General features: G+C 45.7%; 1 protein-coding gene across 6 annotated transcripts in view; it reads left to right on the top strand.

Moving 5' to 3' along the window:
* RUBCNL (rubicon like autophagy enhancer) overlaps positions 1–21,968 on the top strand; it is a 39,140-nt gene extending 17,172 nt beyond the window's left edge. For 4 of the 6 annotated variants that reach the window (XM_047079887.1, XM_047079885.1, XM_047079873.1 and 1 more), the window contains exons 5-14: positions 4,338–4,439; positions 4,919–4,979; positions 5,568–5,700; positions 7,369–7,514; positions 8,989–9,053; positions 15,672–15,910; positions 16,905–16,966; positions 19,341–19,494; positions 20,132–20,222; positions 20,709–21,544. In XM_047079887.1, coding sequence (XP_046935843.1) covers positions 4,338–4,439; positions 4,919–4,979; positions 5,568–5,700; positions 7,369–7,514; positions 8,989–9,053; positions 15,672–15,910; positions 16,905–16,966; positions 19,341–19,494; positions 20,132–20,222; positions 20,709–20,980 — 1,325 coding nt within the window. In that variant the 3' untranslated portion in view covers positions 20,981–21,544. Of the gene's footprint in view, positions 1–4,337; positions 4,440–4,918; positions 4,980–5,567; positions 5,701–7,368; positions 7,515–8,988; positions 9,054–15,671; positions 15,911–16,904; positions 16,967–19,340; positions 19,495–20,131; positions 20,223–20,708 lie in introns of all 6 variants that reach the window. The other 2 variants (XM_047079889.1, XM_047079890.1) reach the window with 2 other exon arrangements.
* Positions 21,969–24,432: the final 2,464 nt, after the last annotated feature.

Genomic DNA, 24,432 nt, shown 5'->3' on the forward strand with positions numbered 1-24,432 from the left:
CTGCTCCCCTCTGTCGTTACATCGATGCGTTACTCTGATTTGGACTCCATCCTACTTTGTGTTTGGCAGTGGCTGCTGGCTTCCCTCTTTCCCTGTTTTCGGCCACGTGGCCTTCCGCCAGCTCTTCTCACCCGTTGCTTCTTTTTCCAAGTAGACCTCTTTTCATTCATTCCACAAACCAGGATTCTGAGGTCCTGGATGCCGGGAATCAACAGGCAACAAGATACATTATTACATCCCTCAAGAAACATCCCTGCGGGAGCTGGATAGACACCGAGGACTGTTGTGTGGGGTCAGCCTGGTAGCGGAGGCACGGGCCCCATGCAGCGGGCCCCAGAGCAGGAGGAGCGGGCCTTGCTGTGGCAACCAGGGAATCCTTCCTGGAGAGGAGGGTACCTCAGCTGAGAACTGAAGTTAGGGCGTGTCATTTTCCTACCACTTCCTAAATGGGAGTCCTGCTTCAGTCCTAGATTCTTTCTCTATATTCACGTCCTGGGAGATGTTGTCTACTGCGGTATCTTTCCATGATTCTCCCCTGATATCTCCCAAATCTGGGTTTCCCCTCCCGTCCCTCTCGGACAAGTGTTTGTTCCAATCTGTGGGGACCTGTTTAGCTGGTTGGCAGGTAACTAAACTAACTTAACGTGTCTACACTAGTTATCTATTCCTCACAACCCCCTTCCTTTCAAAAAAAAAAAAAAAGATGCCTTTCGTCTTGATTTCCTTGACTTGAGCGTCTTAATCAGGAGCCTTACCGTAATGAGGGGAGAACTCACTCCAGGCAATACCGTGTAGCACAATGCCTGGCACAAAACCTATGTACCATCAACGGCTGTTGAATGCAGTACCTGGCTCAAATTGAGGATACAGAGCATCCTCAGTGAACCCAGTGGTGGGAACCACAGAATGACCAGTGCGGAGGATCTGGCCTTTCTGGGGCCCCGTGGTCTCTTATCACGTTGTGCAATTACTTTGTTCTCCTTTCCTGCAGCCTGACTTCTCCTCCTCGTGCAGTATCTGGTTTCTGCTCTGCAGCTCTGTGGCCTTCCTGACTGCCGGCCGGGACCTCACAGCTCAACCCGGTCTTGCAAGGACCCCAGGTCCACGTTCGCAGGGAAGGGCGCGTGCGGGGGCGGGCTCTGATTGGGCGCCCCCAACTGGTCGGCCGGCCGTGGCCAGGGGAGCGAGGGAATGTGATTTGGACCATCATCCCCACTGAGGCCACTCCTGGGGAGAAAAGAAACGATTCCTGTGTCAGTAACTCTCGTACTTTATCTTTGACTCTTTCTTCTTCTTTGTGCCTTTGTCCCTGCCCTGCTTCTAGTGAACAGATCGGCCCTGACTTTTCGGTAATCGTGACATCCCCTCCAGTCGTTCCCTATTCCTGCCTTTGACCTGGACCACCTCAGCCACTGCTGGCCAGTCATTCGATGAGAAGTGCCGTTAGGTGCTCAGGGCACATTTGCTGCCTTTGATTGTCTCTTTACTCACAGCCTCTTTCCTTTCCTCGAATCCTGCACACATCTGGCTTCCTAGGACGACTTGTGCTCCTCTAAGATGGCCTGCTGACTTTGTGTCACATTTTATCCTGGACTTTTTAGCCTCGTGGGATGCAGCTTCTCCGTGCCTTTCCAGCAGGCATCTCCCGCCATTTCCCACGGGCTTCAGTAATCCTGGCCTGTCAGAGTTGACAGTGGACATGTCTCCCAAGCTCTTGCCTTCCTCCCTTAGCTTGGTCTAGGCTCCCCTGGAATGCTGGTTCCCCAGGAACTTCCCGTTAGTCCTTTCATCCCTCCCCTCCTTTGAAAGCAGTCTCCTGCCGCCAGCACTGTGACAGGCTGCCAGATTTGCATCACGGGGCAGGGGCACCATTCATACAGAGTTAAGCATAAATTGTGCTCCAGAACTTTCTATAATTGTCCACGTGCGTGCCTCAGTCCCTCCCGGAGTTGCACGGTGTGGAGCCCCGCCTTCTTGTGTTTTCTTAGAGTTACGTGTGTCCGTGTCTCAGCTCCTTATGAGGTTTTAGTCTCATTGTTGGGTAAGTATTTGTCTTATTTAAATTTGCCTTCAGCTTGGTGCCTTCCTCAAAATCGATATTTTATAAATATTTGTTGAATGGTTGAGTGGAAGCTCGTGTCTAGCTCAGTTTTTTTTAATGTGAATGTAAATATGTGAAATGAAACCGTAAAACATTTCTACCACCCCGATAAAAATACGCATCCTTTATAAAGTGTCTCTCCTGTGACATTTATGGTGAGAGATGCCACTCGGTCGAGGTAGGTCAGTATTCTTCAAGTTAACAGGTGGGTCTTGAGAGCATTTAAACACAAACCAAAGAATAGAAAGTATCCGCGTTCCCCTCACCTAGAGTGAGCAATGCTTCCTGGAACTTTTATTATTATTATTTTGTATCAGTGGTATAGATTTTTGTGTTTGTACCAAGTGTGAATGTATGTTATTGTGGATCATGGTCAAAAGGGTGCCAGGAAGCACAGAGAGCTAGGGGAAGTTGCCCCTATTTTGCCCAGAAGGAAACCAAAGCCGAGAAGTTGATTATCCATAGTCACATAGCTAGGATCGGACAGTGTGGTTTTAAACTCTGGCCAGTTCACTGCAAAGCCCACGCACATAACCTCTGTGTAACCTGAGGGCTAGAATTTTTCCCTAAGCAATAGAAACCCAAACATTTCTCTGTGTTTTTCTCTCACATTTATTCAAGTGAGTACAGTTTTGTAGTGATTATATACTCCTATTAATGTAATTGTATTCATAATATGATTGCATTAACAGTATTTCATATACAACTTTCCATGTTGTTACAGTTTTCATATTTTTCCAGGATGCTATTTCTTGAGTCAATAACATAATTTGTGAAATCGGTGCACTAATATTTGTCATTTAGGTAGCCTTCAATATTTTAATATCTTAAATGGACTGCAAATAGCTCCTTTATGATCAAAGTCTGCATTTTTCACTTAAAAAATTTTTTTAATGTTTATTTTTGAGAGAGAGAGGGAAAGATAGAGCTCGAGCGGGGGGAGGGGCAGAGAGAGAGGGAGACACAGAATGCAAAGCAGGCTCCAGGCTCCCAACTTGTCAGCACAGAGCCTGACGCGGGGCTCGAACTCACAAACCATGAGATCATGACCTGAGCCAAAGTCGGATGCTTAACCGACTGAGCCACCCAGGTGCCCCCCATTTTTTTTGTTGTTGTTTTTTTTTTTTTTTTTTTTTGCTTTTCAATGACACTCTAAGGATAATACCCCACACTAGCATTCGGGAAAGAAAAGCATGGACATATTTGTAGTAGTTTCCTATAGTTGCTTTAACAAAATACCACAAAAAGCGCGGGGAGCTTAAAACAACGGAAGATGTATCATCTCTCGGTTTTGGAGGCCAGAAGTCAGCAATGAAGTTGTTGAAAGGCTTGGTTCCTCGTGGAGGCTCTGAGGGAGAGCCCGTTCCTTGCCTCTTCCAGCCTCCGGTGGTTACTGGTGCTCCTAGCCTGTCCTTGGTTTATGTATGAGACACCTCACTCAAGTCTCCACCTCCACCGGGCCTTCTCCTGGTTTAGCAATGTCTGGATGCAAATTTCCCTCATTGTGTTAATACCAGTCACATTGGATTTAGAGCTCACCCTAATCCGGTAGGACCTCCCCTTAACTTGATCACGTCCGCAAAGACCCTGATTCCAAATAAGGTCACATTCATTGGGTGGATATGTATTTTGGGGGGACACTCTTCTACCCAGCACAACATTTATGTCGCTTATGCTCTTTGCATCACCCTTAAGCTGATTTTTGCCCTCTTCCATTTTTTAAAAAAATTGTGTATTATGGAAAATTTCAAACACACATAAAAGTAGGCAGCTTACTCTTAGGGACCCCCTCATCATATATACTCATCAGTCTGCTTTCCTGAGTCACAGTGAATGCTAGAACAACACAAAAATAGCTCTCTGCATTTTTTAATTCTTTTTTTTAATGTTTATTCATTTTTGAGAGAGAGAGCACAAGCAGGGGAGGAGCAGAGGCAGAGAGGGAGACACAGAATCCAAAGCAGGCTCCAGGCTCCGAGCTGTCAGCACAGAGCCCGACGCGGGGCTCGAACTCATGAACCGCAAGGTCATGACCTGAGGTGAAGTCAGATGCTTCACCAGCTGAGCCACCCAGGCGCCCCTGCATTTTTTAATTCTTAAAGCTGGATTTTTAAACTCTTTTAAAGTAAACTCTCGGCCCATTTTGTTCCCCAGTTTCTAGTTCATTGGATGTGACAGGTTGTGCAGTTTTTCCTTTTCTCCTTGTTGGTGAAACTCCCTTCATTTCTTTTTCTAGGCTGTGCTGTGTTACAGGGCAGCCCCGTGGCTGGGACCCCCACTTACTGTGATGTGCTCAAAGAAGCCTGTAAATGTGACTTCGATGACTTTGTTGTCGTAGGTAAGATTTGGAAACTCACCAGCTAAGACTCGGTACTTCCCCTCCCCTGCACACACATATTGACATGCATCACAGGTGACATTGCATGGTAGTGGCTTTCAGAGAGACTTCTCTCAGGATCAGACTGTGTCCCTGATTTAAAAAAATAATAAGATGTCCTTCTTATTTCGGATGTCTTGATAACCAGTCTGTCATCTGACTTGTAGAATTGAACGCAAAAGCAGATACTCATTATGGTCTGGTATCTGGCCCCTCCATCATATTCTCGTGGAGTCCCAGGTGAGTATATTTTGAAATCCCATCTCTGGTCCTTAGCTGTAGTCTCATGATAGAAACCCAGAGAACTTGAAGTATTAAGATGCTGAATACCGAGTTCTTTCTGAGATGCAGGCATTTATTTTTGTGTTCTTATAAAATTGGGTATGAGCGAGCCAAACAGACCGAAAGACTTTAATACCCTTTCTTTTATTTGCTTGCAGAAGTTGGTGAGTTTAACAATATCACAGAAACCTGTGGATGCCCCTGCAACTCCTCTAAGAGGTATCTGTCTTCCGTGTCCCCCTGCACCTAGACCCCTGGGCCATTACCTCTGAGGCAGTATGAACACCAAGCCTCTGACATCTTGGACCAAGTTCAGCCAGTTCCAATGATAGGGATTAGTAATTAGCAATGAAACAATCACCGCTAAAGTTTCTATAGAGCTTTCTATAGTTTTTATGTAATAGCGTTTAAAAGACTTTGGTATACAGTCTCATTGAATCAGGCTGGGCAGAGTTTTTAACCCCATTTTATAGATGGGAAACTGAGGCTCAGACCCAGTGTGCCTCAGGACATAATGCTGTTAAATAGCGGAGGTAGGACTTGAACTCAGGTCTTTGGACTCCAAATCCAGTGCTCTTTAACCACGTTTCCTCGTCTTGGTACCCTCAATAAATAAAAGCTGCTCTGTTGAGCACGGAGGAGCTGCATTGAATAAGACATCCAACGGGTATAGGGTATAGATGCATGGCCTCCTGCGTGACACATCTTCTGAGTTTTTGGAGTGGGAAGGATAGTTGAAAACACAAAGACACTTAACATACTGCTCATGAGTATAGTTTTCCCCTTTTTGCATCTTGTACCTTTCAGTGTCACTTACGAGCCAAACTTCAATTCTGCTGAGCGAATAGCCAAAGAGTTGTACCGAGTATTCCGGAAGTGCTGGGTGTTGTCAGAAGTTAATCATCAGCTGGCAGGTTCTCCGAATGCAGCTGGCTCGATCGTAAGTACCAAAATTAGTTGGCCTTGAATTGGAAGTTCCTTAATTCTCATTTTGGCTGCCATTCACTTCAGACATTTATGCGTTTCCTTGTATGGTGGCCGGGTGTTGCCAGGACACTTGAAACAAAGGATGAATCTGACATTTATTGAGTGTTTATTATGCACCAGGGGATTCAGCATTTCACATTTTTCATCCTTCTAAGTATCCTATTAGGTAGATGCTGCTATTATGTTTATTTTATTTTATTTTATTTTATTTTTTTTAATGTTCTATTTATTTTTGAGACAGAGAGAGACAGAGCATAAGCAGGGAAGGGGCAGAGAGTGAGGGAGACACAGAATCTGAAGCAGGCTCCCGGCTCTGAGCTGTCAGCACAGAGCCTGACATGGGGCTCGAACCCACGGACGGTGAGATCATGACCTGAGCCGAAGTCGGCCGCTTAACCGACTGAGCCACCCGGGCGCCCCTGTTATGTTTATTTTAAAGTGTTCGTTCCAGCCGCTCAACAGGGCTGGTCATTGGAAGAGCAGGAGTCATGCCAGCCTGGTCCCCTGTGGAACACATTGCCCTCTGACAGCATGCGGTGCACCGGGAAGAGAACTCTGGCAAAGCTAAAATAGGGGGAGGAAAAAAAGCACTCTGGGCACGCAGAGGAAGAGGCAGTGTTTACTTGTATCAGGGGGCTTGGGAAGGCCAGTTGGAGAGCTCAGAACTTGAGAAGGGTGGCAGGTAGAAACGCATGGAAAGGCATTCTTGGTATAGTGCAGCTGGAGCAAAGGTGACGGGAGTGCATGGTGTGTTAGTTGAGCAGAGTGGCTTGGTGTGGTTGGATAGCTTGTGTTTGTATGTATCTGTGTGTGTGCTGGGACGGGGATGTCGATCTTCCTGGAAAATTAGTTTTGAAGGATGCGATCAAATTTAGGGGGAACACAGAATGCTAAGTTAACCAGTTTGCATTTTATTTCTTATTTTTTAAATAATTTTTAAAAAATTTATCGATTTATTTTGAGAGAGAGTGTGTGCATGTGCGCGTGCAAGCCAGGGAGGGACAGACAGAGAGGGAGACACAGAATCCAAAGCGGGCTCCAGGCTCTGAGCTGGAGAGCCTGGAGAGTCCAGCGCGGGGCTCGAACTCACGAACTGTGAGATCATGATCTGAGCCGAAGTCTGACGCTTAACCGACTGATACACCCAGGCGCCCCAACAAGTTTGAATTTTAAATGCTAGTAAGAAACTTGAGTGGTTCAGAGGGGAGCCACTGGACATTTTTAAGCAGGGAAATTGCCTTAAAAGAGCTGTTTCTGGGGAAGTCTGAGAACAGCTGGGGGTTCTGGTTGGAATTGGTCTCAGCCTCTTGACTGAGAGGGGTAAGGCTTCTGCTGTGCATAAAAGCATTCCAGGTCACAATGACCTACTTCCAGTAATTTGAAGTCTGGAAACAGATGAACTACTGAAAACACGAGGAAAAGTGATCTCAGCTGGGTGGTGTTTCAAGCATGTCTGCAGATGGCTTTAGATACAGGGAGGGCTCCTTTAGTTCAGTTGAAAGCAGTTTCAATTTTTCGTGGCAAATTTTAATGCCGGAAACACACGCGAACGTTCTTTTTATTTCAGTTCCTGGAATGTGCTTGTTCAAGTTGCTCTGAAAGTCTCTTCTGTGTTGTGCAGGTTGTGAATGAAGAGCGTGTCCGAAAAGACTTTGAATCCAGCGTGGATGTAGTTCAGGAAATTAAACTTAAGTCGAGGATCAGAGGGGCTGAAGACTGGACGCCCCCTAGATTTCAAATCATATTCAGTGTTCACCCACCACTCAAGTAAGTCCAGGTTGCTGTTTGGGCCTCCAATCCGGGTAACACAAGCCGAGATGGCTCCCACTCGTGGAACCATGGCTTCCTCTTCGTGGAAGTTGAGGAAGGGGAAAAAATGACACACCAGGGGACAAAGGAAGTTTTGTTTTAGGAATAGGAAAAGTTGGGCATATTTTTCTGAATTAGCTTCTTAGCACCCTGTTTGTTTATCATGGGTTTTGGGGGGCTTGGGGGTAAGTTTGACAAGTTGAGAGTTTAACTATGTCCTTAGTTATGTACATTATAAAGCAATTAAAAATCAAGTAGGTTTAAAGGGGATATTCTTTAAGTAGCTAATATTGAACCTTAAAAACCATGTACAACAAATTTATTTATTTATTTATTTATTTATTTATTTATTTATTTATAAAGTTTATTTATTTTATTTTAAGAGAGAGAGAGAGTGTGAGCAGGAGAGGGATGGGGGTGGGGGGAGAGAATCCCAAGCAGGCTCCACGCTGTCAGCATGGAGCTCGATGCAGGGCTGGAACCCACAGACCCGTGGGATCATGACCTGAGCTGAAGCCAAGAGTCGGACGCTTAACCAACTGAGGCACCCAGGCACCCCGACAGGGGGACATTTTTTAACCAGTTACAGCCTTTCCATTCCTCTTGGCTTGTATTTAATGTGGCACCCAAACTACAGTGTAAAGAAGGGATGGTGAAGGTTATTGCCCGTGTCCCATGGAAGTGCCTTCTAGGCTCTGTGTTACGTTTTCTTTTAAGAGAATGCCAGGAAGGTCTCTGGGGCGGCTTGGGCAGAAGAGCTCCTTCTCCAGGACTTGCAAGGGGTCACTTTCCTTAGCAAAGGGTGACTCTTCTCTAGCATTTCCCTATGTCCTCTCTAAGGGACATGGGTAGGGTTCTGTACATTTTTACCTCGATCTTTTTTGCCGACCCCAAACTGTAATAAAATTTTATAACTTTCTTCGTATTTCCAAATCACATGTGAAGTTGTGAAATCAATAGTTCAATAGAAAACCCTCCAGTAGACTGTCTCTCACCAGAAACGTCCGATACTTCTGTCTTCTATTACCTCTTACTCATCTGAATTTCTTTGGATCCATTTGTCAACTTCCCAAGTGCATTACTTCTTGGTGTTTCGTCTCCCTGAACTTTCTCCAATGCATTATGTGTCTTAAGTTCTGTCTGATAAGGAACCTGTGCCCTCACAGCGAGAAGTCTCTAAAGATCCCATTGCGGAAGAGTTATTCATGAGACTGACTTCTGCTTTGGTGGTAGCCGGGGCTTTTAGAAGACCCACCAATCTCAACTCTAGAATAAAAAACTCTATCAAATAATCCTATTTTTTCTCCAGATGAAAAGTGACAAAATTAAGGCTCCAAGCCAAGTACCACGATGTCAATTTCTTTTCTAATCAGTTGAGAAATGCACCGTCGGCCATTTCTGAAATGTAACTGTCATCATTTTCTGTACTCAGGAGGGATCTCGTGGTAGCAGCCCAGAATTTTTTATGTGCTGGCTGTGGAACTCCAATAGAACCTAGTAAGTATGGACAATGCATTACCTGCTTAGTGTTCGGTCACGGGGCAAAGGGGAGCAAAGTTGGAGAGCGCATTGTTTTTATGAGAGATGCCTTTGATGAGGAGTTGTTCTAGGAACTTCATAATTCTTATCTAACTCAAGAGAGTTGCCGTCTCTTCTGCCAAGAAGCCATCGTAACTTACAAGGCTATAAGTGGGCCTTATAAGGCTATTGGTGGGCCTGTTACCTCTCGGCCTCATCCCCTAGGGCACTCAGCTCCAGCCACATGGCCTCCCGGCTTTTCCTTAAAGGAGGCAGGCTCACTGCTGACTTAGGGATTTTCATCTGTGGTTTTCTCCCCTTAGAATGGCATCCGCATGGCTGGTTCCCTTACTTCCCTCACATCTTCATTCAAAAATTAATGAGGTTTTCTCTGGCTGCCCTTTTGAAACTGTCTGCCTTGCCACACTCCTGGCCACCAACATCCATGTGTACTCTACATTACCCTTCCTTTCGATTTTTATTCCAGTACTTATCTTGCTAAAATATTCTTTTAGATTTTACTGGTTTTTCTTATCATTGTCTGTGTCCCTGTCTAGATTCTAAGTTCCCTGAGGACAGACGTGTTGTCTGTTTCATTCACTGCTTTATCCCCTGCTCCTACAAGAGCACCTGGTGCATGGTTGTTCCTTAAAAGAAACTTGTTGAATGATTGAACGGCCTATCAAGGAGCTAGCCAAACTCCTCTGAGAGGGTTTGAGGAGGTGGCCTGAGGGGATCATTCCTGGGTGAGCCGAAGCCTAGAAGATCAGGCTTCTTCCAGGCAGAAATGCAAATTGCCCACTCCAGACTAGGAATCTCTTGTTCTGCTTCTGAGGGTAGCCATAGGCCTGACCTGTGGAAGGCAGGGAAGAGAAGCTTTGCCGGAAAGGGTCCCTTGGCCTTTGATGGAAAGTGTTGGAAAGAAAAAGACTTTGGGGACCTCCCCCTCAAGAAATAAAAATAGAAAACAGAAATCTGTCTGGGATTCTGGGCCTGCTATTCTTCACAGTTAAAACTAGTTTTCTTTAAGTGACTCAGCCTCCCGGCTAGTTTAGTAGGGACCACGTCTATTTGGTTAACCACTATATCCTGGTGCCTCAGTATCTGCATGATTGAGAGCCTGAGTCAGAAACTATGAACATGTGACTGTGATTCCACCAACTTTTTAAGTATTTCCCTAAGCTTGTTCAACTGTGGAGATGTATGCCTGCCCTGGTGACATGATCGTGGGCCTTCCCCCATGGAGCCTGCTTACAGGAAGGCGTAGACATCAGCAACGTTTGCAACAAAATAGAAAGTCAAGAGTGTTGTGGGATTTACAGCACAGGAACTGAATCTGGGCTCGTGGGGCTGGGAGTGAGAAGTTCTGCAGGGAAGTGATGGGCCCCAGAAGCGCGCGCGCGCACGCGCGCGTGTGTGTGTGTGTGTGTGTGTGTGTGTGTGTGTGTGTGTTGGGAAGGGTTAGGGGTCACCATGAGCAAAGAGCACAATGCAGCGATGGCAGAGAAGTCCTGTGTGACTGGAGAGTACTGAGGACAGGAGAACACATGCTGAAGAGGTACCCAGGGCACAGAGAGTAGATACATTATCAGCCAATGTAGGCAATTTCGGACTTTTCCTACGAGCTTCCTATATAGTTCTTAGGATATATTTTGACTCTTTATTTTAAGATATATTTAGATTAGATGAGGAGTTGTTCTAGGAACTTCACAATTCTTATCTAACTCGATGGTACAGGGGCATTCCGTATTTCCTTCACCCAGCTTTTCCTAATGTTAACATCTTCTAAAAATGAGAATATGATCATTAAAACTAAGAACTTAACATTGGTACACTTCTATGAACTCAACCACAGACTTCATTCAGATTTCACCAATGACCTAGACTTGCACATGGCATTTAGTTGTCAGGTCTCCTTTGTCTCCTCCAATCTCACACACACTGAACCATTTGAAAAGTGAACGGACAACATGACGTTTTACCCTTTAATGCTTCAGCATGTTTTAAAAGTAAGGATGATGAACAGTTAGCACACCAAGGAAACTTAATAACAACTCTCTAATATTCTCTCATACCAATCCATATTCACCTGCTGTTCTCAAGATGTCATTATAGCTAATTTTTCCATCCAGACTCTAACCATGTTTAATACATTGTGTTTAGCTATCATTTCTCTTTAGCCACTTTATTCTAGAACTGCACTATCCAACATGGTAGTCACTAGCTCAGGTGGCTATTTAAAACTTAATTTAAATTAATTAAATGGTTTTTTTTGGAAGTTTATTTATTTTGAGAGAGAGACAGGGAGAGAGAGAGAGAGAGAAAGAGAGAGAGAGAGAGAGAGAGAGAGAGAGAGAGAGAGAGAATCCCAAGCAGGCTCCACACTGTCAGCACGGAGCCCAGTGTGGAGCTCGAACTCACAAACCACAAGATCAAGAACTGAGCTGAAATCAAGAGTCAGTCGCTCAACTGATTAATTAAAGTTAAAAATCCAGGGACACCTGGGTGGCTCAGTTGGTTAAGCATCTGATTTTGGCTCAGGCCATGATGTCGCCGTTCATGGGTTCGAGTCCCACGTCAGGCTCTGTGCTGACAGCTCAGAGCCTGGAGCCTGCTTCAGATTCTGTGTCTCCCTCCCTCTCTCTCTCTCTGCCCCTCCCCAGGCTCATGCTCTGTCTCTTTTTCTCTCTCAAAAATAAACATCAAAAAGAAAATAAAAATAAGTAAATATATTTTTAAAATTTATAAATGAGTGAATAAATAAAGTTAAAAATCCAGTTCCTCAAGCACGCTAGCTACATTGCAAGTGCTCAGTAGCCTCATGGGGCTAGTAACTGGTCTGTTGGAGGGCACGGGCTTAGAACATTTCCATCCTCACAGAAACTTCTGTGGGACAACACTATTCTGGAATTTTTCCTTCCTATTTTTCTGTGACCTTGCCTTTTCCTCAGCTGAGAGCAGTTCTGGTTTAGAGCAGGATTTCTCAACCTCAGGACCACTGACTTTGTCATCCAGGGCCGTCCTGTGCATTGTAGGGCATCCAGTAGCATCACTAGAGGTCGCCAGTGGCTCCGTGAAACTGTCCCCAGATATCTCTGAATGTTCTTAGGGAGAAAAAAATTACTCCTGGCCGGGAACCAATGGTTTAGGATACGTTGTTTTGCTCTGTTTGAATGAATTGAATGAATGGACTGAAGAAACCAAGAAAAGTAGACATAATTGATTCTGTATGGATAGAGTAGTGCTTAGTATATATTCAATGAAATTTGATGAGTGAGCGACTAGGTATTGAAATGTTGGGAAAGTAGATGTTAGGGGAAGATGAATTACATCAGGAACATGTACTATCTCCTTCTGCCCCCCTCCTCTTCCCATTTTGCTGAGTTTGATCAGAAATGGTGAGTGGAAGGGTCAGAGTATACCTCATTTTGCCCATTTTATATAAAATGTGTCAAGGCCCCGTCACAAGCAAAGTAATACTCATTATCTGCCAAATCAGAAATCTTAATCCAGGGCGGGAAGTAGACACAATGCAAAAGACTTCTCCAGATTTCAAATTTGAGAAGTCAGACATAAACATAAGCTCTTAAGTTCTTAATGATAATTCATCAACCCCAGAGAGATGTCTGTACACACATATTTATAGTTGAACCTGAGTATTTGTGATTCCATATTTGCAAAATCATCTACTCGATAAAATTTATTTGTGACCACAAAATCATGACTCATGGTGTTTTCATAGTCAAGCACGGATATGCACAAAACACCAAAACTTTGAGTCGCCCGAAATTTGAGTTGCCCCGAAGCACACATTTGCAGCCGAAGCTGAAGAAGGTGATGCTCTGCCTTCTTTTTTATCTCTCGTACTGTAAACAAGGTCTTCTTGTGGTTTATTTAGCACCCCCCCCGTTTCTTTTTTCACACTTTTGCTTTTTTTGTTGGTGACTTAGCTGTTTTAAACACCCCCCACGTGTAGTGCTAAAGTGCTGTGTAGTGTTACTAAGCCCAAGAAGGTTGTGATTTACTTTATGGAAAATGTACATGCATCAGATAAGCTTCATTCAGGCATGAGTTACAGTGCTGTTGGCCCTGAATTCAATGATATAAATAAAAATATATATATGTATATTTTTTAAGTTTATTTATTTAAGAGAGACAGCACACGTGCACATGAGTGGGAAAAGGGCAAAGAGAGAGGGGGAGAGAATCCCAAGCAGGCTCCATGCTGTCAGCACAGAGCCTGATGCGGGGGCTCGATTTCATGAACCGTGAGATCATGACTTCAGCTGAAATCAGGAGTCAGACGCTTAATCGACTGAGCCACCCAGGTGCCCTAACAAAATACATTAAATAAGGTATCATTAATCAGAAAACACACAAAAAACAAGATTATATATTGATCGGTTGGCAAAAATATTGTTACTAGAGGCTCACAGGAATCTAGCCCTGTATTTTACTCCAGCACGCCCTTCAGTACTCACCAATTCGGTATTCAAGGCAACTTTGTAGAACATAAACTATTGTAAATAATAAGAATCATTAAGAATCACACTGGGTGTGACCTGGGTCGGAGGAATAATTTGGGCAGGCGCAAAGGCATTATTAGCTCTTCGCCTTTGCACTCATCCAATGCAGCAGAGGAAGAGTGGGATATAACGGCCAAAAGCTAGAGCGTCAGGCCAGATGTGAGGGGGAATTCCACTCGCCTGCTTACTGTTTGTGTGTCTCTGGCATGTGGCTTAACTTCACCGGCTGTGCTCTCATCAGCGAAATAGGGAGAGTAATAGTCCCTGCCTCTTAAAGTTTTGAGCAGAGAATGACACAGTGTATGTAAGACATTTAACCAGCGTAAGACACGGAGTAAGCGTTCGATAAACATTTGCTCCTGCAGTCACTCGGGCCTTACTTATTTTTCGTTCTTTCTTTATTTTTTGGAAATACACGTGCAGAAGCAAATAGGAATAACCATGTACCTAACTCATGGAAAGCACATGGTGTATAAAGTAGCCTTCAGGCAACATTTCATGAAGACATAAGTGGCCTTGTTTGTTTTTGAAGCTGGTATTTAAGGAAGCTGGATGTAGAATCTGCAGTGTGCCAGGTTCTGTGGTGGCTGCTTTCCCATCCACAGTTTCACTTAATCTTCACAAGATGTATCATCTAATATGTCTACGATGCCTTATGGCATTTAAATGACAAAGAAACCCATGAGTTAAATGGCGCATGTAAATATCAGCCTTGCTCATCTTAGACTCGATATCGAGGGAGGGACACACAGGAGACTTAACTGAATTGTTGCCTTCTTTAACTGGGTGGTAGGCACCCAAGCATGTATTGCATTTGTCTCTGTGCTTTTTGCTTGTCAGTGTATTTTGCTAGCTATATTTCTGAAAGCCACATGTGTTCATTTTACCAAATTCAAAAAATGTGAAGAACAAAAACCCTTCTCCCCCACCGCCCCCAGAAGTAGTCACTGTCGGCTTTTTGGTGGGGATCCTCTTGGACGGTGCCTGTGTATTTTTCAAAACAAAATCAAGATCACATTATACATATTTGTAACTGGGCGCTCACTGCCCATGGGCTAAAATGTATTTCGTAGGCTCTCTGGCATTTCACTGTGGAGTGCATCATACTTCCTTAACTAGTTGCTTCTTAATGTGTGTTTAGATTGCTACCCCCTCCACTATAAATGTGCTATAATGAACACTTTTCTATGTCTCCACGCGTGCACGTTAGCATTTCTGTCTGGTGTCACAGAAGTAGGATTCCTGCCGCATGTTGAAGAATTAAAGTGTATCGTGGAACTTTCCTCCTAAACAGTAGCCTCCTGTCAGCCCTGTGAGTGCCCGCCCCGGCACCTCACTGCTCTGGATGCTCTAAATTTGTGACAGTCTGATGCAAAACCAAGGAGTTCGCTCTGCGAACACACATGTCTTTGTTACCGAGGTCGTTTCTCAACGTTATTACTGGCTATTTGCATTCCGTGTTTCCCTGTATCGCCTATTCCCATCCTTTGTGCATTTTTGTGTTTTTTTTTTTTTCTCACTGATTTATCCAGGAAGTTTTTTTGGGTGTCACTCCCTAACTGTGTACATATTGTGCTTTACAATTTACAAAGCACTTTTCGTTATGTGAGATATCCTGGCATCTGGTTCTGAGTTGGCTTCTTATGGCCTCAGGACAGTTAGCTTGAAGGGATTCCGGCCAGCCCTCAGTCCGCCTGCCAGAGGGAGACAGAGTCTGGACTCCCACCAGATTTCCGCACTCCGAATCTCATGTTCTTTTGGCTCCACTGCAGTTTACAGTGCCCATCTTCCAAGTTCAGGAGTGTTCGGGGAGGTTTCTGTTTTTCTGACAACTGTTTCCACAAAGCAAAGCTCATGAGCGGCCGTAATGCGTGGCCTCCAGTCCCCACGGCCTTCAGTCCCCACCGGATCTTTCCCAGGCGCTGTGAGGTGGAGTATGGTGCTCGCGGCACAAACCCAGCAGTCTTGAACGTGGGGTGGGAAGGGGAAGTAGGGGTGGAGGAGGGTACGTTGCCAGCCCAGGCGAGCTGCGCTCACGTCCCGTGTGCTCACCCTCCCGTGTGCCCTGCAGAGTTTGTGAAGCGGCTGCGGTACTGCGAATACCTGGGGAAGTACTTCTGTGACTGCTGTCACTCCTATGCGGAGACCTGCATCCCTGCCCGGATCCTCACCTTGTGGGACTTCAGGAAGTACTACGTCAGCAATTTCTCCAAACGGCTGCTGGACGGCCTGTGGCACCAGCCGGTTTTCAATTTGCTGAGCGTTGGCCACAGCCTGTATGCCAAGGCCAAGGAGCTAGACAGAGTGAGGGTGAGCGGCTGCCTCTGCAGGGGAGGCCGGGCCAGAGGCTCGGAGGGCCCTGCGATGGCAGATGTCACCGTCTCAGGGGACCCAGACAGATCCTCCAAGGGGCGGGTTTACCACCAGCGGATGGAGCGTCAGCTTCAGGGCCTTTTCCAAGACCCCGTACCACATTTTATATTTATGCATAGTTCTGCACGTACATGTAGCTTTTAAAATTTGTTTATTACTATTTTCAAAATAAAATTGTTTATATTTCAGGTATACAGCATGATAATTTGATATACAAATACAAGGGAAATAATCACCACTCAAGCTAATTAACCTATCCATCTCCTTGCAGCCACCTTTTGTGTGTGTGTGTGTGTGTGTGTGTGTGTGTGTGTGTGGTGGGAGCACCTGAAATTTACTCTCTCAGGAAGTTTCCAGTATTCAATACACTTATGATTAACTATAGTCATCATACCATCTATTAGATCTCTAGACTTACTCATCCGACAGAACCCCAACTTTGTTCCCTTTGACCGATGTCTTCCCATTTGCCCCACCTCCCCACCCCCCACCCCGCCCCGGTAGCTTCTGTTCAACAACTCTCTGTTTCTGTGTATTTGACTTTTTAAGATTCCACATAGAAGTGAGGCCCATGCAGCTTTTTCCTTTCTGTGTCTGCCTTATTTCACTTAACATAATGCCCCCCAGGTTCACCCATGTTGTCAAAAATGGCAGGATCTCCATCTTTTGTGCATAGTTTTGTGTTCTCCTCAAAGAGGGCCCCCAACGGTTATGTAAGCTTCAGGCCCCACAATAGTTGGGTCCATCCTGGACCCTCTGCGGATCTCTGGACTCAGTCACGAACCCCTGCTATATTGACTGTTTACTTCAAAGACTTATTTTATAGAGTTGTAGCCTTTCAAAGTGAGAAATAACAGTTAGACTTAACTTCTACATTTTCTGTGTCATTTATCACATTAACTTTTCCCCCCCGTTTGGTGTCTTCCTTTAGGAAACCCGGGAGCAACTTTTTCATATCAAGAAGCTGTTGAGGACCTGCAGGTTTGCTGAAAGGTACTAGTGTTTGCCTGGGACAGGCCAGGCCTGGGTCCAGGAGGGCTGGGCGCCCCCACATACCTGCCAGTCCCCTGTGTGCCAACTGGTCCCAGCTCCCCCAGTCCACAGGGCCCCTTAGCATAGCACCTACTTTGGCTCCCCTTGGTGATGCAGACCGTATTGTTAAAGTCACTAAACCTTCTGGCTCACTAGTAGTGAATGTAACGTGTTAGAAGAATTGGCCAGTACAGGGATGAAACAACTCTAGTTTTCAATTGTGATAAAATACACGTAACCAAATACACCGTCTTAATCATTTTAAGGGCACAATTCCGTGCCCTTAAGTACATGCACATTCTTCGGCAACCGTCACCGCCATCCGTGCACGGAACTTTTTGTATCTTGCGAAACTGAAATTCTACATCCATTGAGCAGTAACCCTCTCTTCCCCCCTCCCACCCCGCCCCCGTAGCGCCTGGCAACCACCATCCTACTTACTGTCTCTATGAAGTTGATGACCGCGGGTATCTCATAATAGGACGGTCACACAGTATCTTTCCTTTTGTGACTGGCTTATCGCACCCAGCAGAATGCCCTTGAGGTAGCACCTGTGTTGCAGCATGTGTTAGGACTCCCTTCCTTTTTTAGGGCTGAAAAAGATTCCATTGTATGTATCTGCCACATTTTGTTTACGCATTCATCACCAGAAACGTTGCTTCCATCCACCTTCTAGCTGATGTGAATAGTGTTGCTATGAGCATGGGTGTTATCAACGGCCTTTTAAAACCCCCGATAGAGGAGCATGTCGAACTGTCATTGGTTGTATAGTATTCTATACGAGGACGTGGTATTGATTTAAGTATTATTCTCTTATTCATAGATTTTTTTATCTAATAGATTTTAATATCTTAATGTTAAAATAAATTTTTAATATCCTTATAGATATTAAACCCAGTAGATTTTAATACCTAATAGATATTTAGATAGGTTTTTTAATGTCTTGTGTTATTAAAAAACTAGGTTTTAGCTGAATCTCTGTGCACGTCCATAAATATGTCCTTAGGATTAATTTCTAGAGCTGGAATTTCTGGAAGCCATGGCCATAGAGGTATGGGCATGAATTCATTGACAGAGATAGAATTTTTTAAGTGGAAAAAGAGGTTGTTATTCAAGGGGTTAAGATTATTTGTTATAGTAGGTGGGATCATAGTCTCTAAAATACTGTTTTGTTTTAAAGCTTCGTTCAGTTTCTGATCTTTATTTAATGATAACGTATTGCTTTTGAATTAAATTTCTTGGGGAGGAGCATGTCTCTGGTAGTCATTGGGCCTAACCTGTACCTACCTCATGGCCTTGGTGTGACAGGTTAATTACTTCTCAGGCTCTCAGTTTTCTTGTCTGTAACATATTGTTATATGTAACAATACTCACAATTATTACTGTCTACAAAAATTTCTTGAAATTTTCTTTTCTCTGCTTCAGATAAGGTCTCATGCTAAGACCAGGGAAAAAGCACAAACAGATCTTGTGTGTTAAACACATACTCAGGGTGCCCTGAGGATGCAGAAAAGGTGTCTGAAGGGGTGGGGTGGGGAAGAGGACCACGAGGCTTCCTAAGCCTGAGCTTGAAGAGCGAGTGGGACTGAAGAAGGGTCAGGGATCCCCCGGGAAGAGGAAGCCGTGGGGGCCAGCACCCCCGGCTGCATGGAGAATTCAACACAGCCTGGCGTTACTGGAATGTCAAATCCAGGGTAGGCAGCGGCTGGCCTGGGAATGCAGTGCATGGTGATGCCACTGACTGATTTAGGAAATTCAGAAGGAGATGAGTAGGAGTCGGAGAAAGTTACGTTCAGTTCTGAATGTCCTTGGGACACGTCACAGGAGGCTGTGATCGGCTCACAGTTGGATGCTCGAGCCTTAGGCTGTGTGCTGGACTCGTGGATGAGGGGAGTCCCACACCTGCCTGTGAGCGGTGATTCTCCTGCTGGCTGGGACAAGGGTCCGCCTGCTGATGGTTGAAATTGAGCTGAAATGAACAAGGTAGCGCTTGTTATCTCAGTACACGTTTTTACCTCTCGAAAAATAGATTTGCAGTTGTCTTTCGCTCAGCGAAACCCTGCCCATGGGCAGGCTGCGAGAGGCGTGTTTTTCTGCTGGTTCAGCTTTCTGAAATGCGCTTTTGTAGAATTTTAAGTTCCTGGCTTCCAAACAGACTTGCAAAATGTAAGGTGGTGAGTAAGGCTAACTTGCTCTTGGACTTTTTTTTTTTTAATTGAGCTCAAAAAAATGAAGTGTGAGTGCCAGAAACAACAACTGCCTGCCCCCCACCCTCTTGTGTCCCCACTGCTGTGTGGGTGGGTGCCTGAATTACTCTTTGTTTCCTCTCTGGCAGCACGTTAAAGGAGTTTGAGCAGGTGCCGAGGCACTTGACTAATGAGCTCCACCTGTTCTCCCTGGACGATCTGGTCAGGGTCAAGAAAAAGCTGCTGGTGCCCTTGCTCAAGGACATTCTAAAAGCTTCCCTCGCACATGTGGCCGGCTGTGAGGTAAGGGTTCACCTGGAACTGGTGTGTCCCCAAGCTGTCCCTTCCACATCAGGGCCTGTAGCAGGTGTTCTACACGTCACCCCCTTTAACCCCACAAATCCTGCGGAAAGTGCTGGGAGCACCCTTCCCAGATGAGAGATGAGGTTCAGAGCGATTCGGTGACAGCCCTGGCAGGTGGCAGGGCTGGGATGCAGGCCTGAGCCAAGTGCCTTCCTAGGGAACCAAGCCCTGCTTGGGGCCTTCCTTGACTCCCGTCTGCCCTGACGTGCCAAGTACAGCCATGTGGACTCGGGATCCAGTGCAACAAGAGCTCTGTGTCCACATGAATTCAAGAATTGTAGTGCAGCCCTCAGAAACAAAAGCAGATCATTTAAAAGCACACATGTAAAATCATGACCTTTCCCGGTGCCTCAAACTACCTCGATGCGAAATTTCTCCGTGCAACACACACGTGCGCATGTTCCGTTCGAATCCATTTACTATAGCGTGAGATAGCATCCTGTTCCTTCTAGAGGCTGCAATTACAGACACTTAAAAACTGACATGTATAAAATTCTGCAAAAGTAGGAACCTGGCTTCTCCATCAAAAGAAACATTGCCAATGAGGATGGTAACTCTCCGGCTCCTTCTCTTACAGCTGTGTCAAGGAAAGGGCTTCATTTGTGAATTTTGTCAGAGTGCCGCGGTCATCTTCCCATTTCAGACCGAAACGTGTAGAAGATGTTCAGGTATCTTCATAGCTTCATAACGTAAGCTTACTAACAGCTTAATAACCGAAACAGAAAATTAACTTAAGGGCAACTTAATAATTTAAGCCCAGTGTTGCTTGAAGTATATGGTGCTGGTGTGTGCTTGTATGTTGGATGGGAGCTAATGGAATTTGGGGTGCATGGGGAGGAGTGTGTGGGTGGGGCAGGGATGAAGGGTGAGGCCTTCCTGTACAGCGTTTGGAGAGAAGAGTGGTTCCCCTTTGGCCCGTGCCCCACTTCTCTGACACCAGGGCAAGCACTCCACAGCCACTGCCCCAGTTATGGGATTGGATCACAATCATGCCCAAGGCTGAGGTGCTGTCTCTGGCTTCTTTGGCGCTGCACTGGCAGATTGTGGAGTTGTTGTGGAGACCGTGTAGCCCAAAAGACCTAATGCATTTGCTATCTGGCTCTTCACAGAAGAGATTTTCAGACCTTGTTTTACTGTATGTGTTAACCCTCCAGGAAGTCCCGTGATCTCTAAACCGTTTCATGGGAGCAATCTGGCAATGCATTCTGCCTTTACCCTTGGTAAGAGCTGCTCCTCCTCTTTGACCCCCTCCAGCACTGTCTCCGCTAACCTGTTAGGGAGAATCATTAGGCTGTATTGCAGGAGAGGCTCCCCAGCAGACAAACTCCAAGCCACAGGTTTGCAAGCAGAAGGCTCACTGGGGCGTGTCAGGCTCAGCACCCGTGGGAGTGTGAAGTCCACAGGGCTTGGCAGAGGGACAAGTTGAGCTGGATATGGTGGCCTTGAAGGCTTAGCACATCTCAGGGCACTCTGGAGCAGGGTGGCCTTCACTGTTGTCACATAGTCGGTCAGGGACCAGCCAAGCCTTTAAACCCAGGGTTGACCAGTCACCCACCGGATGCGAGCCAGTGTCCGCATGCAGAGATGACCTTGAGGGAGGCAGCTCTCTCCAGTTAGGGCCATTTCCAGTGAGGGCCACCTCCTCAGCTGTCAGCAGCTGAGGGAACAGTCCTTGGGCAGATCTGGGGGCACTATAGCATCAGGCTCTCTCAGCCTCAGGTCCATGACTTAGTGGGGACTTCATAATCGCTTAGTTTCAACCTGCCTCATTTCTTGTCGGATGACTCTGGTTTCTGGGTTCAGACCACCTCTCTCCCCGGGATGGGGATGACCATCTGTACATATGTGAGCGAGCAAGACAGCCCCTTTGCTGATAGCTGTCCCCTCTGCTCATAGGGTGTAGAGCCTGCTTTCACAAGCGGTGTTTCCAGTCGTCTGGGTGCCCCCGGTGTGCGAGGATCACAGCTAGGAGAAGACTTTTGGAAAGTTTACCCTCTGCGGCATCATGATGCCCCAAGCATTGTGGAAAAGACTCTTCAATATGCCTCGTAACACCAATTTGTGTCTATTATCGATAACGTTGTTTTAGATTTTGAGTATTGTATATTAAGAAGGGCCGATATTACATATATTTAATGTTTTCAAAAGAATGCAGATTGTTTGTTATTAAGCATTAACTTGTTACTGGTGGTTTTGTTTACACACGTTCAATGTTTTTGCTGCTACTGTTTTTTTTAAAGAGTTTTTTGGATTCTTCCTAAATTGTATTTGAGGGGTTGTGTATACCTAATATCGGATCCTATTTTTTTTTTATGAATTATCACTGACAAGACAGATGACTCCGTTCCTCTTCCTGTAAAGCTTGTCTTGTGAAATGGATTGGTACTTCCAATGAACAAAAGTGCGACCCACAATCTATTTGCTCAGAAGTTTTTTCCGCCTTAAATGCCATTTTGTAATTGTATCAGTGTTACAGACTTGGCTCGTTCCAGGGTTCGTATGGAGAGTGTACGTTGTTTCTGCAGTTACATCTATTTCGAGATGAGCTTGAGTTGCTTAGCCGTGCCCGGAGGCCCTGCTTGACACAGTCACCTCTACGTGGCGCTCTCAGAAGTGCACACCTTTGTTATCTCTCTTCCCCACACCAAGTCAAGGGAGGCATGGATGAGTAGAACTTCACACCTGCCCTTTAGGATGTAGTCTCATACATATAACACTGAACATAAAGTGTTTGCAGAAAATACTGTAATAACATTAAAATACTAGTAATTACTAGTAAAATACTAGTAATAGCATTAAAATCACAGACGTCACCTTAAGAGGTTAAAGGAATCACTGTGCTTTCTTGAGACATGGGAGTCTGTTTTTTTGTTTTACCTGCTACATTCTTTCTCCTACTTGAGAAGGGCCCTGGGCCTGGATTCCTTCCTGGAACATCTTCAGCCTGGAGCACAAGTGTCATATCCCCTGGGGTTCATGTGCCCTAACTAAACGTATTCAGATGAACTTCTCAAACAGTACAGGCAGGCAGTAGAGTGGTACTGGTCCTCCCCTAATCCCATCCAGTGCGTGCGTGCGTGCATGCGTGCGTGCGTGCGCGTGTGTGTGTGTGGTATTCAGTGGGATAATATCGAGCACATGAAAGAAATGAGTGTCTCCCACCAATCTGGTATCTTCTCCTTCTGTCACTTGTTTTCCCATCCCAGATGCATCCAGAGCTGTGCGCCCACTCATTATTTAAGCTAGGTCTCTTTTAAATAGAAACTTAGGTCCATGGGATGAGATAAACAAGGTCAAATTTAAAGCAGTGTTTCATTCCTTCCCAGAGTTTATATTCCCTCTTGGGAGTCAAGGATGGGATTGGTATGTTAATATCACCTGTCTGTGAGATTCATGTCAGTATCTTCATTTCACAAGTAAGAAAACAGGCTGAGAGAAGAGGAACAACCCACAGGTAGTGCACGGGACAGCTGGAGTTGGCTCTCGAGTCTGCCTGCCTCCAAAGCCCGTGATCCTAGCCCCTACCTATGTGGTATCTTTTGGAGACAATACAAGCGAAAGAAACCAATTTCTAACTGGTAAGTGCGGTCCAAGCCTCAGTTCGTGGCATGGGGCTGAGTGCCTTCTCAGTCTCTTGCGTTGATTTGAGGAAGTTTCTGTGGCTTATGCATTGCTTGAAGGGCTCTGTGTTCGGGCTGCTGTGTTTGTAAGGCACTGGTATGTGTATGTGTGGGAGACACATCTTTGATGTTGAGGAAGAGGGCATGGCAGCTGCCAGGAAGTGATGCTTTTGACTTTTTATTTTGAGGCATATCGAGGCAATATAAATAACCATTCTATGGGCTTGGCTGAGACGTGGTTCCTCCCCACGTGGTATTAGACGGGTTTTCCCCGCAAGGTGCCTGTTAGAACAAAGAAGCCACCTCCGCGCACGGGCAGCAGTCTGCAGGGAAGTGATTCACTGTGAAATATGTTGCTTTTTAATAAGATTTACTCATTGTCCTAGTTTTTCCACGTAACTCTTCCCTGGCCGCCAGAAGGAAGATGAGGACTTGGTCTTTCTCATCAGGCTATCATCCGCCGTGAGGCCTCGAGTGGCAGTGCTGGGATCCCAGTGATTACTTTGGCCTTTACGCCGTTGCTCGAAGAATTCCAGTAACGTGTCGCTTACAGTCGTGGCTCTCAGCTGCAGGCAGGGAGTTATACCAGGGGACGCGGAGCGAGGAGGGATGAGTCATCTCAAAGATGTCCTAGTGGGTTGGCTTGGGTGAGAATTATTGGATCGATTCCCAGGTCTGCCGCTTTGTATTCGTGTGGCTTTGGGAGAGATACTTCGACGATCTGTGCCTCCGTTTGAAAATGGGGGATGATAAATCTATACAGTTGATAGGAGGATTAGAAATGAAAATGAAGCACCCAGCAGAGGGCCTGGTACAAGCAATTATTAAGTGGTAATAATTAGATCTAGACAGATTAAATACTGAGTTATACCACCTATTTTCTGTGTACCTTTGTGGAAGTTACTCTGTATCTCAGTTTAGTCTGAGGATTAGAGCAATACCCACCCACCCCCCCCACCCTGCAAAAAGCCACGTTGAAGTTCTAAGTCCAGGTACCTACGATGTGACCTTCTTTGGAAATGGGTGTTTGACGATGTAGTTAAGATGAGGTCCTCCTGGGTTAGGGGACCCTAATCTAATGATGGGTGTTCTTACGAGAAAAGGGAAGTTTGGACAGAGATAGACACACAGAAATCACAGGGAGAACGTCACGTGAAGGAGACATGGGGCTACGTGTCTGTAAGTCAAGGAACCCTGAGCACTGCCGGCAGCCGGCAGACCCCTAGCAGGGAGGTGTGAAGCCGGTCCTCCCTCGCGG

The sequence above is a fragment of the Lynx rufus genome, unplaced genomic scaffold (genome assembly GCF_022079265.1).
Source record: "Lynx rufus isolate CCGP_SWC_20201006 ecotype Redwood Valley unplaced genomic scaffold, mLynRuf1.p SCAF_1, whole genome shotgun sequence".
NCBI classification, from domain to species: domain Eukaryota; kingdom Metazoa; phylum Chordata; class Mammalia; order Carnivora; family Felidae; genus Lynx; species Lynx rufus.